This window comes from Epinephelus fuscoguttatus, linkage group LG6 (assembly GCF_011397635.1).
Source record: "Epinephelus fuscoguttatus linkage group LG6, E.fuscoguttatus.final_Chr_v1".
Lineage (NCBI taxonomy): Eukaryota > Metazoa > Chordata > Actinopteri > Perciformes > Serranidae > Epinephelus > Epinephelus fuscoguttatus.
The window spans coordinates 11,062,335-11,083,412 of NC_064757.1; the positions used below are offsets into that span (position 1 = coordinate 11,062,335).

The window sequence follows — 21,078 nt, forward strand, 5'->3', positions numbered from 1 at the left end:
ACACCCCATGGAACTGACACTAAATCCATATACAGACACACAGTCAGCGCCAAACAACCACTTCAGCAACCCCTCGACGCTCACTTCCTTTTGTCTCAAGTTCCAATTTTTGTTGAACAAGTTGATTAAAAGCAGGAATTTCCTAAAACCCTTCCATTCCAGAGGTACTCTCAGCTGACTTTATTAATTAGCAAGCTCCTTTTTACTCGCCCTCCTCCTCCCCGTTCCACTCTAGTCTAATTTTTCTGGGCGTGAAAAGAACTGGGAACAAAGCGGCGTGGATGAAATGAATTGTTATCCCCGCTAAAGCCCTCAGAAACCTCTCTTGGCCGTCAGATTTTCCTCTCAGCGTGTCTGCCTGTCACCATTGTTCTTTGACACTGTGTGATATGAATGCCACTGGCAGCCCTGATTACCCCCACACACCCCTCACATCACAATCCATCTCCGGCAGCACTCACTGTATCATAGCTGTAGTTCACTTTCTAAAGACAAAATTTATTAAAAGCGCCATTAATGCTACTTGCTGAGTGTCCACTGGGTCTCTTTCATAAAAAATAAAGTAATTCATGATTCCTTTTATTGCAACATTAGAACATAGCTCTTCAGCTATCAGCATCATCTTGCCCATGTCCTTTCATGTAGGGATTAGGCGTGTCTCAAGTCATTTTCTTTTGTGTGACTCCCCATGGCCGAGGCCCCAAGATGCCCTGTGGCTAAACTGACTGTACTGCATTGACAGAAGAGAGAGGGAAGAATTAAGTGGAGTTAGGCAATAAGACAGACAAAAAAGATAAAAAGTATCAAACAGGAAGTGAAGATGGCTTGTGAAGAAGGAGACTCTTGAGGGACCATTACGATGTGCGAGGTGAGTTGTGTAACAGCCAGAGACAGCTGTAGGGATCAGTACTGTAGGCTACACTTTGGTAGCCTTGCTAGCTTGTCTACTTGTGCTGCAAGACGGTATTAAGTGTAGAAACCTATAGTCCAACTGTCCTTGAAATACTCTCGACAGCAAAGGGTAAAATCAATGTGGTGCATTTCTCTCTTGTTCTCATCTCACTCTGGTTTTAAGAAAGCAGTACCAAATCACTATGATTCAAATGTAATCATTCCCCAATGTAAGAGCATGTAGCCTATAAACAGAATTAAAAAAAAATGTTTTACTATTTAATCAATGTCAAAATGTGCCTTTTTCTCAAAATTTTGCTAAACTTCCACAGTGGTGGCTAGTCTTGGGTCTCCCCAGCTAGGCTAGCTATGGATTCCTAAACCAAAAAAGTTAAAGTCTCGGAAGAAAATAGAGATTTAAATGGTGCGTGGACAAATCACTACCAAAGCTGCAAACTTTAAGTACCAAATAATCATAAATACCCCACTACATAGCAGCCATCTTGTCTCATTTTGACATAGTAGTAATGTAAAGCACACTAATTTAGACTGGATAAGTTGCATTACCTCCATTATAAGGCTCAAATATGTTTTGCAGCCCCAGTCTTTTTTTTTTCTGTCCAAAAATGGCTCCTCAGATAGAAAAGGTTGCTGACCCTGGCATAGATGTAGACTGACTATTTCACTATCTACTGAGTATGAAAAACAAGTGCATTCATCTCCCATATTTTAAATATCAAAGTAGCCAAGGACTTTTATTTTTGATGAATTTAAAGTCATTTTCACCGAGGGGCAAAAACTGATGAATACAAAGTCACCAGAATGCAGATAAGAAAGTGTTTGATGCTCAACATTTCCTGTAGGAGGACCCCATGCCCCCTTTCATATATGTCCTCATCTGAAGTTGAAACAAAACCTACGCCCTTTCATATCTGATATATATGCACATTTCATCAGGGATGCTGGAGCACAAAGGCTGCTCTATTGAACACTGCGGGGGTCACAAACAATTTCTCCACAGTCCATCAGCCAGTAAAAATGCTGACGGTACCTGCTTACAACATTAATGCCGACCATTGTGAAATGGATGCAAAACATGACAGAAGTGCATTTGTTCAAATTGCATTTTTTAAGCAAGAAACAAATGAATTCATACTTGTTGAATGCACTGCTCTGTCTGGCTCATGTCATTTTGCGTTGGTGCCAATTTACAATGTCCCATGTGCTATTGGAAAACTGGAGAGGGCCGGTGCAAAGTGAATGTCATAAACCACAGAAAGTCGCCCGCTGGAAGCCATTAAATTTACAAGGGTGACATTTGCATTTTCTTTTTAATATGGAAACCAATGAGAGGTAGTTCTTGATCCATATGACATTCCATTAATCTCCTCAGCAATCCAACAGTAGGTACTGGGTCTGGTGTTTTTGTAGTAAGTCTTACATAAAGATGAAGAGACATTAGAAAAATATACAGCATATACAGCACCTTAAATTAAACTTTGAGTAAGAAGCTTTGTTGTAATGTTGTAAGTAAGAAGCTTATTTGTAACTTGCCATGTTGTAACGGTCTTGAGAGATCCATCCACCACTCTGCCACTGACATCTTTAGAGGATAGCTATAACAAATTCTACTAGTTTCACTCAGTGCATCCTCACAAGTGCATACTGACAGTTCTTTGTTGGATTCACACCACTGTTGCGTGTATTTATAAATAAATATCAAATTTCTCATATTTCTCCTAATGGGAATTAAACCCAGTTGGTGAACTGTAGAAAAGAAGCTTTTCATATTTCACTGCTTAGCAAAAGCAAAAAGATAGCATGAGTGTGCCATGCACTTTTGATCCTGGTCTGAGCTTGCAGGAAGTTGCTGTAAATTCCAATAATCCTCAACACCACAACTTAACTGCACAGCTTATCATTTCTGACACACCTTGTACTGCGTCTCTGCTTCTACTCTGGCATAGTAAATGTCTTGGAGATTCACCAAAATCTAAATAAATACCAAAAAGAAGAAGAACAGAAAAAAAACCCACTGGACTTGATGAGAATGCCAGTTTCCTGACAAAAAGACCTGCTGTACATTGTGTGCCTTCACAAAAAACAGAGCCCATCAACTGCAGCAGGAATTAAACTGGCAAACCTTCCTGTTACAGGACTCTCTAACATTACACAACCCTGCTAGGAGGAAAAACAGGTGTATAGCTGTAGTTGGAAGGAGAATGGACATGACAGAAAATGAGAAGAAACAGAGGGTGGACATACTTTTTAGGCCTGTAGTCTGGGATGCTCCTGTCCAGGGATATGCGGTCACTGAGCTGAGCGTTGTAGCCGTACTCCTCGTATTTTCCCTCGGCATCACGACTGTCCTCTCCCAGAGTGGCAGCGGCTCCCCCCTGGCCAAGGCCTCCGGGTCCCTCAACTAGCCCCATGGGCTTTGCCAAACCTGCCAAAAAAATGACAAAACAGAGAGACAATCATCCAGATGTACATGGCGTGTGTGTAAAGGCACACACACACTCAGAGAACAGGGAGAGACAGGTGAGAGGAGAGGCTATGCAGAAGGGCAGCTGACTGACATTCTCTAGCAGTGCAAGGAGATTGGTGTATGGCAGCTCCGAGACCCAGCGGGGCTCAACCACAGGGCATCATTACACTGTCTGTCAAAGAAAAAGCTGAAAAAACCCACATGGACACAAATGTCACAAAAGTAAGCAGAGCAGAAGCTGAGAGACACACTGGTGAAAGGGTCAGCACTGTAACAGAGACCAGAGAGAATTCATAGCGCACAGCTGTAGGGGTGAAAGTAACAGTACAATTAAGTAACCTGTACTCTTGTTACTGTGACAAATTAGTTTTTAGTTTACTCGTACTTCTTGGAATATGTTTTAAACTGAATATCACTTTTAAGTACTTAAGCTAAGTACCGTGAAAACGTCCTGATAAACCATGTAAGAATGAAGCTAAAGAGAGGCACCAAATCAGCAGCTGCAGCAGGGAGTTGCCGCAGGAGGGCAAAGCTCCACATTCAGAGAGGTGACACTCTGCAGTCAGCTAACACTCTGAAAAAAAAAATCATGTTGTAATGTGTAATTATCAGACCCAAACAGAATCTGTGGAATTTTTTTAAGTTAGTGGAGTGTTGTTTGCTTGTAATTTGACAGAAAATATTTCTTCTTTGTGCCAAGCGAGTAGGAGAATTACAGTGGCCAACGCAAAAACGTGAATGGTCCTTTCTAGAGGCAGTTTTTAATTTGTCCATGCTGGGCTCCTGCAGAATTCCTCAATCCATCAATCAATCAACCAATTTTATTTATAAAGCCCAATATCACAAATAACAATTTGCCTCAGAGGGCTTTACAGCATACGACATCCCTCTGTCCTTAGGACCCTCACAGCAGACTCTGCGGAGGAGGATCCTCTTCTGTATGTCAATGGCTCATTCTAAGGTAACGAAAACTCAACGATTCTTATTTTCAGGTGATTTTACACTAATGAAAACATAGTTATGGATATTTTATACCATTTCTGCCAATAGACGCCCCTAAATCCTACACACTGGACCTTTAAAGGCCTAACCTACCATAGACATCTTGGACAGGCCTTAAAGTCCTTTCTTATAAACTGTCACAAAGAGGGGAAATACTATCAAACTGTTTATTTAAACCAATATGACTAGTAATTGTAGGGATGCACAAGCAATATAAATAATCAAGAAATGGACACGTATTCTGACTTTATGACTGCTTCAAAGGTAGCGTAAATGGTAAAATGCTTAGAGGAAAACTTAGAGGAGCGCAGAGGGATAGAGAGGTTGGGTCAATTAGATATTTTATGGTTTAAGAATGATCAAACAAATTATCTGAACCCAGAGCAGATCAAGGAGGATGTCGGTGAATAAAACTCACAGAATGGTGTTCAGACAGATGAGTATCAACACACACTTAGCAATAGATGTACTGCACACTTTACACCCCATCTCTCCACTCCTTTGTTCGGTCACCCACAATGTCTTTTATTTAAAGTATTGCTACCAGCATGAGCCATCCAGATGGCTTCCTATTATGTCCTGTAGTATTTTGTCTCTCCAGCATGAACAAAATGCAAATGTTCAAATACAGTCTTCAACCAACAGGTGTGGTATTGTCATGAGTAGGTCTAGCATCCTGCCACTGTTGTTATCTTGATGAAAGAAGAACATTTCTGAACCCTGCTGTTTCCTTATTGTCATGGTGTTGACTGACATGATGTTGTACTGTACTGTCAAGATGTCATTTATAATGCTGAAAGGACCTCACGCTGGGCTGTTTTCCTGCAGGTATTATTTCAATAGCAGGAAATGTAAATGTTATATAGCTAACAATTCAGTTATATCAATTTTCTGAGGTAAAACTATAGAAAATACTTGGACATGTAAAATGAGTAAAATTATCTTGCTGTTGCTGTTGAGAGGTGGTCCATAGTAAACACCATATTTACCCGACAAAAATATATGATGAGGAGAAAATATCCCATAGGAAATTTTTTGGCCTGTGACAAATTAGGTAATAAAAAATATATTCATTTTCTCAGATCGTTTTTTTTCCCCATCAAAGAGTCTTTTTTTTTTTTTTACCTGACTGCATTATCCAGAATCAAAATGACAAGCATGTAACCATTTGGACTGAAAGGTGATTTCATCTTAGCCATTTCTACAGAGACCTGTCCAACAAGGAGGCACCAGATGTTAGCAGTGTGTGGCAACACCATACTCCACTTTTGATATTCAAACAGTACTTGTTCCATGCGGGTCCTTTTATCCCACAAAGAATCCCTGAAGAGAGGCCAGATTGCCTTTCTGTGTGTTTAATGGTGAACTAGAGCCAGTCCTTGGCCAGCCCCATCATGTGAGGCTTCTTTGGTCTAATAAAAACTAAATTCAGCCCCGGATTTAATGTGTCGAACTTAAAATACCCCTCTGCTCTCATTAAAATGACTCATGGCTGTGATTTAACAGGCCGTCGCTTAGGTGCCGTGACAGTGACATTTTCAAAGAGGAAAGGAGAAAAATGTGGAACAGTGTCAAAAATGAAGTCTTGGCTGATAGAGGAAAAATAGCATGTTCACTGATTCAGACCTCATAGGGACTGGACTGGAATTATTAGGGTGTGAGCCTTATGTTTCTGTCTTTTTTTTTTTAAAAAAAAAAAAAGCATAACCCTCCCAAGGGTCATGAGTATTTGTTTGGACCCTCCTCTTTGACTGATAAAATAATGCAACACCCTCCTCCCTCAGATTAAATATAATTCCAAATGTCATATGTTAAATGGATACTTTATGGACCTTCAATCAGCTTTGTCTCATAACAGTGAGGGTATATGTAAATGAACTATGGTAAACTTCCCTTTGTTTTAGTTATGCCCAGCTCTCCCTGCTCATCTCTCAGCTCTAATCTGCTGGCTCTTGGAGGCTGTTGCTCAAACTATAGATTGTACTTCTGCATTTTTGTGTGCCTGGCTCTACAGACATAAAGAGTATAGCAGTGGATCAAGAGAAACATGTTCATTCCTAGAAAAACTGCTCAGTGGCACATGAAGCCAAAAAAGTTAAACTACAGCATTTAATATTGCCTGAACAACTGATGCTGCTTCTGCACTATGTGGCCCATAGAGCAGACATGCTAGAGACTTCCACCAGCCAAGCCCACTACTTCAGGTTTAGCCCTCCGCTAACTCTTCCAGACTTCTCGAAGACTGAATGGATCAAATCTGATGAAATAATTTATTCGAAATTTATTTGCAGATGTTGTGATGCTTAAAAAATGTATCTCTTGTCTAATGTAAGTCTATCGGAAAATGAGTTTTTGGGCCACACTGCATTACACAACGGTGTATTTACACTGTTTGGCCACTACATAAATTGGCTTCAAAGCCCAGCGCACTTCCTAGGAACCTGGTTACCAGCCAGCCACCATTTTGTTTCTTATAGAAAAATGGCCAAGCTCACATTATGTCACCAGGGAGCATTTATTGGTCAGGAGTGGTGCAGTGCATTCTGTTAGCTGATGGTTCTCTACCACTTGACCAAAAGGTCATGTGGTCATGTTGCATCTTTCTACTGCATAGCCAGTCTAGCTTTATGAAAATACCATCTCCTCAGCAGTACAATACTTCTTTAAAGGAACGATAATTGTTACAGCCCAAATTGCATATTAAGAATAGAAATAGAAACACATTAGAAAACATAATGTATGGAATATTTACTAAGTATTCCACCAAGCCAACATTTGTACGTGGGCTTGTGTAATAAATGGGCTGAAAAATGGGCCCTATATTGGATTGTCCCAAAGTTCCATAATGGCTCCATGCCATTTGCCCACATGGGTGGATTTACTCAAGTGGGCCCCAGATAGGATACCCATTTTTGGTCCATACCCAATTGGTTTCCTGGTAGCCCTAGCAAAACCCTTCTGGGTAAATCCACCCATGTGGGCAATTGGCATAGGGCCACTATGGAACCTGTGGACAATCCCAAAAAGGGTCCATTTTTCAGCCCATTTAATACCCAAATGGGCCCCACATACAAATGTTGGCCGGACAGCTGCTCTCTGTTCTCTATGTTTGACACGTGTTGTTTCTCACAGTCGACATATTGGTCGTACCAGCTACTTAAAAATAAAGCCCTGACACTGAGAAATGATTGTTGTCCTCTGCATATGGTAAGATGAACCTTTATGATCCATGGCACACACGAAAGGCTTTTTTTTTTGGACTATTTGATGTTGTGTGTTTTCCAGTAAATCTTGCAAGAAAAGGATTAAATTAATGTGTCATGGAAAGATTAAAGACTCTGCCTTCAAAAATATTCATATAACCCGACCCCTTTTCTGACCCTGTGCCCCCCTCCCAAAACAAAAGCCTGTTGTCAGCTCATTCATATCTGTCTCTGCAGGCTTGACTATTGTTTGACTATTTAAAATTCCATGAAACTGTAGGATAATGTCAGATAATTGTTATGCGAACCAAGCTTCCAGTGTGGCCTCCACAGAAAAATCGAGCTGCGTCTGTTCTGCAAATCAACAGATGGACACACAGACAGTAAGTAAACAGCGCATACCAATGAAGAGCTCAGCTCTCAGCTTCACCCCTCCAGGAACTGCGGAGTAATCACCATATTTGGATGGCCTCAAATCCTCGGGTGCTACTGAAGATTTGTAATTGGAGCTGAATGGTTGCAAACTGGCTTCTCCCGCGAGAGGGATTTAGCATGCCCTGCACCAGCCAATGTGGTGGCATTTTGACAAGTACGGGTGGGGTTCACGTCACCGACTAGCCATCTGGCATAGCAGCCCATGTCGCACAATAACACAGATACCCTCCAGAGCCGGAGACTCGAGTCTGGAGGGCCTCTCTGTCTCCACATGAGTCTTGGAAGCAGGACAATGCCCGCCAGCTTTGTTTTCTGGTCGCTGCATCACTTTACTTCCCCCTGCCTTCCACTTTCCCTGTCTGATTGAAGGAAATTCCATTATAGGATGAGAGGCCTGAAAATCTGATCCACTGTCATCTGTCTGTAGCACTTCAACATAAATTTAAAGATTCTGCAGAAGCAATCTCATGATGGAGGGTTTGTATTTGTAACGTTAAAAGAGCACTGCAGTAAATTGATGCTGTTTGTTTGGAAGCTTCAACTCTTTCTTCCTTTGCAGGGTTCTGTTTTTATGTAGTTGCTGACCTGTTTTGATAATGCCTGGTAGGTAATTTGAGGTAGCTAAATTGCTCTGCCGTGCTCGGATTTATCTTTTATGTTTCCTCCATTTGGTCTTTTCATCTTTTGAAATTTGCTTGGGAGAAAGCAGAGAGTCATGCAAAAATTGAATATGCATAAATTTATCAAAAGCAAAATGCTTCTTCTTTACACAGCAACATTTTTTTCCCCAAAAATGGATTGCTTGCAAACAAAAATAGAAGCTTTTAATACATTTCTTGAAAGAAAGAATTGGACCGTGCAAGTCTGTGGGTAGAGCATCACACTAACACTGTGGGGATTAAATCTGTATTCCCACGGCAACTGCATGAGTTAAAAATGTATGTACACATGATCCTGTGAGGCACTTTGTATAAAAGCACCCAGCAAGTGGGCTGTTATGTTCTGGTCGGGAAAAGATGACAATGACTAAAGGCCCACGCTGCTTACTGTAGTGCTGTGGCTAAGATAGCTGCAGAGACAAAATCAATGTTGATCTATAAACTAAATTAGACTATCGTGTCTGTAGAATTTGACCACACAGCTTTCAAATTTCTGAAATTTGCTGTAAAGTACTTTCATTCACTGTTCCCAATGTGAGATTCACTCTCCAAACGGCACCTTCGCACTTTCATCATCTCACCATAAGGTAGTTACAACATCTGTTTCTTCCACTTAGGCTTCACTCCCATCCAAAACTAGATGTGGATCATTGCATTGTTTGAATCTCACTGTGCCTGAGTATACATCTGTCTCTATGCTCCTTCCTCAAAATCCATTTGTTCATATGCCTCTGACGTGATACTTGAAACCCATAACAGCTATAAATTATACAGTAACCTTCAGAACGTGTCTGATTTGGCCTTTATAAGACAGAGTCTCAAATTCAAAGATGACCCCATTTTTAATAAATGATTCAAGAGCAAGAGTGGATTTATGCATGTCCAAAGTGATGCAGCGGAATTCTAAATATTGATGGTGAGGCGAGAGTAGGGGATTCAGTGATCTCTTCAAGAGGAGGAAAATAACTCGATCTGGAGAGATTTAAAGCCTTCAAAGGCCAAAACAAATCTGTGAAATATTGAGAGCTTCGAGGAGAGCTGCATTAATTCTAACACTGCCACTCATAACAGCAGCAGGCATGTCAGGAGGATAACAACTCTGATTTGGAAATTGGTAGCACTAGACCCCTGAATTATCTCTAAACAATGGATTGTTGTCCTTCTGCAAAATGCAAGCCCTACGAGAGCTGACATGATGTGCAAGCACAACAAACACAGAGCTGCTATCTCTATCTGTTCATTTCACACAAAGCATCTGCATTCTGGTTTTGGGAATTATCTGCTGCCTCCACTTGCTATGTCCAATTGTTTGTTCCTTCCATTTAAACTTTCCATGTGTGTGTGTGTGAGAGAGTTTAGCTGTTTGCAGACTGTACAGAGTAACATCCTGTTTAAAACATGTCCCTCAATTAATCAATAAAACAGTGGTATGCTCTTGACAAAATGTGTACCATAATAGTCAGAAGTTTTTCATAGGGGTATTCACTGAAAATCGTAGCAATCATATCAAGGGTGGCTTTCCCTTTGGCAGCACCACTGATAGTAGCTAATTTTCCCATATTGCATCATAAAAAAATGAAGATGTGCATAAAATTGGAGGATACAAGAAAAATGAAGTTGTCGAACAATAAAAAAGTAAGCTATTGACAAAAAGGGTCTCTCTCTTGGCCTTTTGTTCGCATCTTCAGGAGTGTCTCTAAATTCAGTTAATGATTTATCTGTTCACTGTCAAGCCACGTAAAGTTTTTGTGTCAAATTTAAATATTGCAACATACGGTGTAAATAACACCTGTGCAGCATCAGTCAAGCTTTATCCTGCACTGTGGTCTAATTAATTCTGATTATTACGGACTGACTATACCAAATATCAAACATATTGCCTGCATTTGTTAACATTTCTGTAATTCTGCACAATATAACATCACATTACATTAACTACTGTCTGTTCCAGTCTGAATCACATGACTATGAGATAAGATTCAGTTATAAGGAGCAGTTATATGTGTGATTTCTAAACCAAATCATGCCTGAAGGTCAATCTGATTACATTTCAATTTAAAAAAGAAAATGTTCCTGCAGAAATTCTAATACCATTTGCATTTGTTCAGAGTGCATAATCTATTCATATCTGAATAATGGTTTTGTATTTGGTTACATCTTTAGGACTGGTTGTAAAACATTTCAAAACACTTTTGTTCCATTTTGTCAAAATTCTCCCAAAAAAGAAAGATAAACAATCAAAGTGCGGAGCCACAATGAAAATCCATTTACATCATCAATTATCCAGCTTGGCATAGTGTCCTCCTTCATCAGATGTCATCATTAAATGTTAGCGATGTAATCACTGCATGACTCCAGGCCAGCAGTGTAAATATGAAGAACGCTCGCTCCATCTGAGATTGCCATTATTGTCTGTGGCTGACTGCTGATTGTCAGGTTGGCCGCTGAATTCATTACCATGATTCCTCAAGGCTGAGCAGAATTGATTCTTATCTGATTCTGAAACTGTTTTGTCGACCAGAGCCTCATCTACATATCATTATTGCAATATATTTCATTTCATCAGGCCTCACTGTGCTTCCCTGCAGCCGCATTACACACTGCACAACAACATATAGGCACACCGCGATGTGTATCATACAGATACAGTCAGAGCATCAAGTGCGTGTCAGCGTGGAAGAGAGAGAGAGTGTGACATTTCTCATCAAGTCTTTGCCCCAGCAGGCTTAGCATATAAACAGCATTGGTTTCTTTGCCATAATTGGGCATTATAGATAAGAAGCATATCTGGTGCTGCAGCTGGGCCTGTGAGGCTGTCTTCCCATCAGCACCTACGCACTGGGAGAAGGCCGGGAGTGACATGCATGGCTGATGACAACAGCCTCAGTAGGACCGTGAGCTGGGGGACAACAGCCAAGCTAAAGCAATGACACATCCAGCACTGGTCAGAGGAGTAAACTGCATAGTGGCACATCCATTTGCTAATAGCAATATCTGTTTTTTAAGAAGCTTATTTTTAGAGCAATTCTGCTCCGAGTAGAAGAAAGAGAGGCAATGAAAAGAAGGTCAGGTAGTTTCATCTGAGTATAATCCAATTTAGGTTTGATCATAAGACCATGAGTACAAAAATTAAACAAGATGGTGTTGTTGTTTATTCATTAGATGTTTTTGTAGTAGCCTAATTTTACATATATTAGTTTTGCAATATAAAGATGTTTTCCCAATCATAGCTTAGTCACCGTGCTTAGGCTTGGAAGGTCAGTCCACCTTTGGAAATCACCACAAGTTGAAGTGATGTACATAATGCTATGGTAAGATCTGAAGGGGATCTATCATGCAGTTCCTTATTTTATGTCATATAATGGTAGGTAAAGTGTCAAATAATTAAGTAAATGCATGTAAAAGTAATCCCTGTGAGCAAAAAGCTCAGGCTTTAGCATACTATAATAAATACGTAATACTCTGTATCAATGTTTTCTTTTTTTTTTATATACTTTTGAGCTGACATCAGATAAAGATACGAGATAGGATTTCTTTATATGGTTATCTACTCCAGGCACGCTACTGCAAGTGTTCACATTGTGTAGCCTACACTACACTACATGACGCTACATGCTAACATCAGGGAAACATGTTTTTAGCTGCTGGTGTTGTTAAGTTCTCCACAGTTTCAGATTATATTCCTGCTGCCACATGTCCAGTTGTGAAATTTTTGATTTAATTTTTGATTGGTGATATTTCATAGTAGAAAGTGTCTGATGACTGACCAATCTGAGCAGACTGGAATTTTTGGAGGAGGCCTCAAAGAGACAGATGCACAAACAGCATAAGGAAAACAGAGTGTTTTTATTTTATTGTATTGTATTTTTTTTTAATCTTTACATTACAACATGTAAACATGTTCTATAATAGAAATCCATCATACAAGTCTGAACCTGAAAATGAGCATAATAGGTCCTCTTTAAAGAATTAGAGGGTGTTTTTTTTGTGTGTCTAGGATAAAGTGTAATGAATGGATTAAACAGTGTGTTTGTCTTCTAAAATGTAAGATGCAATCATAAGCTAATAGTGATAGTTGTTAGTTACCACAAGACCTCATGCATGCTATTGTGACGGGCCCTATTGCATGGTCGTTACTAGTTATGAGGCGCACACACACACACACACACACACCACAGGCAAATGGTTAAAAAAAAAAGCCAAAATAATGTAATTGAGGGCGCTTCGCTACTTCTTCCTCCTGTTCATTTCTCTCTTGTCCTTTCTTACTGATGCTCATATATTTGAAAAGCATGACTACTCGCTGGACTTGTAGTTGTGCTCAGCTTGTTAGTCTTGACAAGTTAAACTAAGTACGGCTATAATTAGTGACATAATTACTGTTATAATAAAGTTAATTGGTATAATCATGTTAAATAAATATTATCAAAATAATGTTAACTAAAGTGGTACTATAATAAAGTTAGATAAAGTTAATTATGCCGAAACTACAACACTGACATGCAGGTTACCCAGCAATCATCACTGCAAACCTGTCTATGACAAAAATATCATAGAAAATAATTATTCATTTAATTGATTTTTTTAAATATATATATAGTTAATTCAGAGTTTTAGATTATGTTGAATAAGCATTTTTAATTTTTTTATAGATTGCTACTGACTATTTTATCCAAAAAAAAAAAAAATAATAGAAAAGAAAATCATGTCAGAGATGTGTCACCATTTTTTATTTAACATGAGTTCTTCATTGAACACAGGTCTAGGTCTAAGGTGGCAATCTGAATCATTTGCGAGGGCGCCCCCCAGCCCATGGGCCCCAGTGTAACCACACTGCCTGCACTGTCTGTATTTACAACCCTGCATTCGTCACTCTTAATCCTAAAAGCTTTTACTCTTATAACATAAAGACATATGATTAAAAATAGAAACAAGGACTCTATGTAGGAAAGAGTGTAGCCAAATAGTGTTATATTACAATAAAACACCTTTCATTTTCCTTATTGTATAGCTCTACACTCCGACATGAATGATGCTACTTCTTGTTTTGCTGAGATATTTAGCTTTAACCTCAGTCTATTAACACGATCAAGTGCCTCTCTGTAAGATTTCTGTCTGAAGTTCAGCTGTTAACATTAAAAAATAAGCCTAACACAACATTCATGTAATTCTTACTCAATACTCTTTTCAAAAGTAATGACATTACTTTACTTATTACTCCTTGTCAACAGCTATTCGTTACACTATTCGTTATATGACTTTTCCATTACACCTCATAAAACTATGTATCTCCCCAAAATTCTGGTTAATCGCTGGTTGGTGTAGCTAACCCTAGATCACTTGCAAATGATTTTGTTTTTTTTTTCTTTCATTTTTTTTTTACTTGGAGGTCTTCAGTTGCCTATGACCAGTATTTTACCAAGGCTATGCCTGAAAGATGGAGTGTCAGTCATGGGGCAACATTTCATCCACAAAATATCCAGCCACAAGCTTATTATTTCTTTGTCCACGATTAAAATCCAGTTTTGGTTGTTTAGCCAGTGTAGGGCTACAGGTCACGTCAGCAGCCTAGGAGGGCTCACCTTTGGTGGGGTATATTTCCTGGAGCTTCATGTTGTTGGGCTGTCGGTTATAGTAGCCAAGGTGTTTCACACTGGAGGTTTGAGGATATGTTTTTCACAGTGGAAAGAGTTTTAGTTCTACTACCTGCAGCAACAGTGTTCTTGTCATCTTTCCTCCTGACAAAATCAAAGTAATGGGAATATTTCCAGCCACTAAGGTTAAGTGTTTTCATCTTTCTCATTAGCTTGCTGTTTTGTGACATGCCTGCGCAGTGCAATGATCAGGAAATGAGTGTGATGATGTATTTCAAGTCAATAGTGATGTGATAACAAAAGTAATGTTGTAACAGGTCGTTTTGGGGTAACTAATATTATTACTGAAATTTTATCAGTAATTAGTTACACTACTCGTGCCCAACACTGTTCACAACTAATGTGTTGGTGAAGATTCTCAGTCATCCAGGTCATGGTAATTCTAAGTCACGAGGGTTTAAAGCCTGTGACTCCCCACCAGTCAGTTAGAACCGAAGAGGCCTCTTGGATGAGAGGTGAAACAACTACAAGAAACTTAAGCCCAAGCTCAAGTCCAGTTGCCAACCATATAGCATTTAGAATCCACAACTAACAAATGGAGATCACTTTAGCCTAATTAGCTAGCTAGTTTCTGATAGCCATTAATGATAAGCCTGCTCTTGTCCACCTCTGTCTTCAAAAATCATTCAGATTTTCAAGTGGTAAATCTGCCACCATTATTACTATAAACTGCATTATGTGCCATGTGTGAATAGCAAGCTTGAAAGATGTAGCAGCAGTAATAGAGTGGGGCAGGGCTTAGCAAACAGTGGATTAATTCTTTAATCATGTTTTCCCTGTGTTAATTGAATATCAACACATTATGTTGGATATCTACAGCTTAGTTCAAAATTTCCACATCAATATTGACCTTCAAAATCCCTATCAGTCAAACTCTAATGTTCAAAAGTACTCATTTCTATCTCTTTCTAAATAATGGCACTTAATCTTGCGTTTCGTGTTCATTTAGGCCAGGCAGACTGGCGGTGCTTCAGCAGGTAAGCACTGGCGAGGAGGTATTTACTGGTTCTAATGCAGTACTTAAGGTCAAAACACTGCTTCATAAGCTTGTTAACAAGCTTAAAACCCACTCATCTGATTACCCAAAGACGGTGGCTTCCACAGCAGAGCAGTGCTGCTGATAACCCTCATGTTGCTCATTTCTGCGCAGAATGGGCCACTGATAAAGCTTGACCGTTGTTTTCTTGTTGGGAGTCTGGTGACCATTCATCAGGCGACTATAAAAAAGGAATTCTGCGACTTGTTTATGTCCTTCAAATCTAATTGGACCTTGCTGCAGCTCCCGTGGCATGCCATTGGTAGGCAATAAACAACAGAGGGAATGGGCAATTACTTCATATCGCTACCGGACATGGTAATAGTTATTGGCGCACTGAGTCCTCCTCTCGCCATAGTTATTCCCAATGGCCACAGACTACAATTTGTGTTCTGTGCACGATTTAGAAAAAGGGCCAGTGACCTGGGATATGAGGATGTGATTAAGTATGCCATTAAAGAGCTCAAGACAAATCATGGAGGGATTGTGACAGCCAGCGAATGTTTCCAGCCTGTGTGCACTCCTGGGTACACATTGCCGCTGTCAAAGAAAAATTACGTAACCACGACTGATTCCTTTTTCTGTTCCAGACTTGGATTGTGTGGGAAGAGAGTTTGTCTGCAAATTGTAACTTTGAAATTTGTCGAGCTCCAACTGAACAACTGGATTTGCTGAATTAATGAATTCAAACTCAATTTGGAATCCAGTGTAACAGCGTGACACTGAGTGACATTATTACAAAATGCAATAAATTCATTTTAGACTGACACATAAGCTCAAGATGCTTTGATGCTCTTGTATTCCTGTGCTAACTGGAAAGCAGGCAACTGTGCCAGCTTTGCACTTAGTTCATTGCCGGTTCCTCTCTCCAGCTCATAATAACTGTTACTGTCTCCACTTGTGAGAGACCTGCAAAGCGTGTCCCAGCTACTTGGACTCTGCTGTGCTACAAGGGGAGTCAGTTTTGAGAGAGTCATCTTGAAGCTGATATGAATTTCACTTAAATAAAACAACTGTCACAGAAAGCAACTCTTTTGACTCTGTATCGACCCTTAGACAAAGTGAATGACCTTCAGACATCACTTAGGGAAAATAAGTCAATTACAGTACCAATTACACTTAAGCAAATAAAATTCTGTAAGTTCATGTTTTAAAATCCACCCACTCAAAAGTAGCATGAGACAAATTGATAAAACTCATAAAGTATTTCAGCTTGGACAAACCCTGTTGTATAATTCCACATATAAATGTTTAGTGAACAGATAAGTCTTTCTTTTTCCCTCAGCACAGTGTGTTTCTGTCCCACAGCAGTGACACAGTGTGGGGCTGCATTGTCTCTATATAAAGTTAAGTGACTGAGAGGATGCATTGTACTTTTTGAGAGGCAATGCCTGCTGGCTGGATGCCACATGCCAAGCATAACTCAAAGTGACAGAGTGACCCTCAAATAGCTGCCGAGGCTCGGGAATAATAACAAGATCATGCAGAAACAGTCCACAGCCGCACTGTTCGGGGGCCATGAAGCTGTGAAACCTCCTTAACTACTGACTGGTGAGCAAACTGTCAGATGAACTGTCGGGCCACTGTTTCTGGTTCTTGCAAACATTACAACCAGTTAGATGGAGACGCTGTATCTTCAACAATGAAAAGGAGACACTTTCTCCATATTTTTTCTATTTCTTTTCTGCATGTTCTTGGATTCAGGATTTTAACAGCTTTCACAAGGCTGACTTTAAAAGGGTATTAAGATATGTGACCTCTACTGGCAACCAGCGTGAAATATGACAACATAAGTAGAACCTGCCTCCTCCTACACAGTCCCCAGCCCTCACAGACTTCCCTTCAGCCTGAGCTCCAGTCACCTGTAATTTACACAGATGATAAAGTCACAGTTTCCCAGGAGAATAGTAAGCAAGTGAATAGAAATTGACTTTACTGATAGATTAGAAATCAGTTAGTAGCACCATGCTAAGGAGGAAAATTGGAGCATGCTATTTTTTATTATTTATGCTTGGGAAAATACATTTTGGCTAATGTAGATGACATGTCACTGGTTCAAAACATTAAGTCATTGCTGTTGATCTACAAGTTGATTAACTCGCTGTGAATGCTAAAGGATCAGTTTGTGCTGTAAGGTAGGACAGAATTTCTGTGGCATTCTCATACAACACCACTGACATTGAAATATGCCACCAAAGCAGTGTGAGAAATTTTTAGCTGTGATCCCACTTAGCCTCAATATCCTGTGAGCGAGTACTGTGCAGTCCAAAAAATACTCTGAATTCAAGAAATGTGCTTCCTTCATTACAAAAATGGCCTGTGCAGGAGTCAGTGGGAACCTGTCCAATTCATTTTTTGCTATCAGCCATGGATTACTATCGTCTGTTGCATAAACTGTTTATAGTTTTTGGCTTTGAGTCACTTACAAGGAAGACAATGGTACAGGACCTTTAAACTAGGGCTGGGTGATATGGAAGAAAATTAAATATCGCAATATTTATATATCACGATACCAAATACCTTGATATTGCAATGATAATGTAGTACTGACTATTAGTGCTTTCACAAATATTTACACAAGACCTTTGAAAATAATCATGAGTAATGAGACTATAATGACTATACTGTAATGCAGCCTTTGAAGTCAGGAAAAGACAACACCTACTACAGGCCTATTATGATATCCAAAATCTAAGACAATATCTGGTCTCATATCATACTTTAAATCTAAATTGACAGACAGATTTATCTCAGAAAATAGAAGAAAATTATAGTTCTTGGTAAAGAAATCTGTTGTAAAATGATTCATATGCATTGTCACTCTAGCCGAAGCAATAAATCAATTAGTTGATCGATGAAAATGTTATTATTTTGATAATCAATTAATTCATTGATCGTTTTGTCATTTTTCAAGTTAAAATGCAAAACATTTGCTGGTTCTGCTTTTCAATGTGAGAATTTCCCTGTTATATATTATAGTAAATAATAGATTTTTGTGGTTTTGCCTGTTGGTCAGACAAAACGAGACATTTAAAGACATGACCTTGGGGTCTCGGAAACTGTGACAAACATTTTTCACAATTTTTACATTTAGTTGACCAAACAATTAATCGATTAACTGAGAAAATAATTGGCAGATTAATAGATAATGAAAATAATCACATTTTGCATTAATGAATTAAAAAAAAAAAATAAAGCCCACAGACTCATTATTACTAAATTTGCCTGGCTAAAGCTGAGTGAGTGTAATTTAATACATGGGAAAATGGTGCTTGATGGGATTTTAAAATTAATTTTGAGAGCGAAAAAAGTTTGTTTGCTTCTTTAAAGTTATTTAACACTGATGCAACTAAAGTCTCTATATTCATTCTAATGAGTTATAAACTTGGAATATCTCATGTACTGTATCCAGGTCAGTCTTTTCAAGCATCTGCATGAATGACGCCTTTAATCTATGGTGATTATATGGATCTCCCACAGGAGAAGAGGACCATGAGTTAGACAGAGTCATATGTAACCTGATTGTAAAGGTTGCTGCTCTGCTGAGGAGACCAATTCTGCCCCACAGACTAATGGCCATGTAATGAAATACAAGTCTGTCATTCCGTTATAGAGCCATTACATTAGACTCTCCTTCAAAACTCAGACAGCTTGTTAAATCTGATATGTTTCACCAGCAGTGCCTCCAGTGAAATGAGCTGCTGCTGCTGAGACACAGACTTCCTCTGAGCGGGTTCTATACAGATCTACAGACATCAACACTTAAAGCATAAGTTTATGTGAAGTTTACAACAAGTCAATTATGGGTTAGGGGAGTCACGGTCTAATAGGCTGTTAAAGTAACAGCCCAGTAAAGTCTATCAACACAAATGATAGCAGCACATATATACTAAGTATTGCACTGTGATACATCACCCTGCTTCATTAGCTCCTATACAAGGGTTAGAGCTTTGGAGGCAGCAGATGTGTGACAGTGATTCATGCGTAAAATCAGACTGATTTTTCACTGCTTTACCAAAGAAATGAGGCTACCAGGCTGACAGGAAAATATGCATGAGTCATGCTCCAGGTCGGCAGAAAACTCACCCTTGTGCATCAGAATGTGCACCTTTTGATTCTGGAGGACAGTTTGGCCAATCAGGCCACAACTAAGTGCTCCACGCTGCACAAGAGCTGTCTATTTATAGACTATAGCTACAATTCATAAAATGTGTCGTTTGCAGTGGTCATTATCTGCTTCATTATGATGATGATCATTTCTGTAGCAGTAAGCCACAGCTTTTGCTGTTAAGATGATCCTACCGTTTAACTGGTTGTAGACCACATCCTCCAGCCTCTCCAGCCTCTGGAGAATAGACTGCCTGTCCACCAAGTTGGAAACTTTGCCATTCCTGGCTCGCAGCCTCTGGTCAGACATACGCCCTATCTGGATGAGCTCCTCGGATCGGTCCTGGATCCTGCAGTAGACCGAGAACAGGATAATCCCCACAAACACTAAAATGTTGACGGTCAGCAAAGTTTTGATTTTGCGTGCCACAGCCATGAAAGAGAAGATCGTCTGGCTGACTCAGTCAAGCCCAGCAGCTGTCCATGTGCGGTGGCCTGCTTTGCCACCTTACTCCGTGTGTGTGTGTGTATGCGCGCGCGCGCGTGTGTGTGGTGTGTGTGTTGCAGGAGGATGATTTTCTGCCCGGGGAGAGAAGGTCAACTCGTGGAGACCCGAGGAACTGACGGATCCGTTCAGCACCGCGGACAGCTCCGGAGGCTGCGCTCACTTCTTCCTAGCGGGGCATCGCACCCGTCACACTGACACTGAGAGGTGGGGAAGGTTGCTGGCGGCCACGGGGCTCGGCTCCAGCCGGTGAGCGAAGCTTTTCTGGGGCTCCACAAGCCAAGAAACGGCTGCAAACGCTCTGCCGCCGTCACAGCTACATATTACAAGACGCCAGGGCAGGCATGCATCCTTTAGAGGAGCCTACAGGCAGTTGCAAAACATCTTTCCTCCGCAACGTGATAAGTCGCCAGCTCCTTAGCCCCAATATGTCTCGTCCATCTTACAGGAGATGCACTGCAATAACCGCTCGCATCGAAGCATCGTCCTGCTTTGCTGTAGCATCTCTCTCTTCAAAGGCGTTGTGGTCACTCCATCCGTCCCGCTCTGCAAATATGAACCCGAGGAGCTTATGTCCAGAGAATATGTGGATGCTTCAAAAACAAGGCGGCGTTTCTCTCCCGCTCTCTCTTTCTCTCTCTCTCTCTCTCTCTCTCTTTCTCCCTCCGTCTCTCTCGCTGTGTGTTTGTGTTCCGTCAGTCCATTGTTGTTCCCCCGGTCGGCTGTGCGGGGTGGGATGAGTTGAGAGCAGATTCGCCCTCAAATGCGGTGGGAGAGATACAGCCGGGCTCTGGCATGCTGTCTCTCCTCCCAGCCTCTCCGCTCTCTGTCAGGGAGGAAGAGCCGCCGCTGCGTCCTGACGTTCAGAGGCTCAATCATGAATATTCACGAGCTGTGTTGGGCTCGCAGGATAAAATAAACAGCACGACCATGAAGGCAGCTAATACTTCCACTTGGTAGAGCGAGCCTTCTCCACGTATCAGTTAGTCAGCTGTGAAGATGTGTTAACAGAGTTTTGATCCGTAATGAGAAGGTTAACAGTTTCCATCTCACCTCTGATGCCACCGCCACCAGCAACTTAGCTGTAGTGCTTCACAT

At 40.4% G+C, this 21,078-nt stretch overlaps 1 protein-coding gene across 1 annotated transcript in view; it reads right to left on the bottom strand.

Annotated features, from left to right (window-relative positions):
- The window catches only part of galnt9 (polypeptide N-acetylgalactosaminyltransferase 9), a 113,092-nt gene extending 92,237 nt beyond the window's left edge, over nucleotides 1–20,855 (bottom strand). The window contains exons 1-2 of the mRNA XM_049579498.1: nucleotides 19,671–20,855; nucleotides 3,157–3,337 (exon numbers count right to left, since the gene is read on the bottom strand). Coding sequence (XP_049435455.1) covers nucleotides 3,157–3,337; nucleotides 19,671–19,911 — 422 coding nt within the window. The 5' untranslated portion in view covers nucleotides 19,912–20,855. The remainder of the gene's footprint in view (nucleotides 1–3,156; nucleotides 3,338–19,670) is intronic.
- Nucleotides 20,856–21,078: the final 223 nt, after the last annotated feature.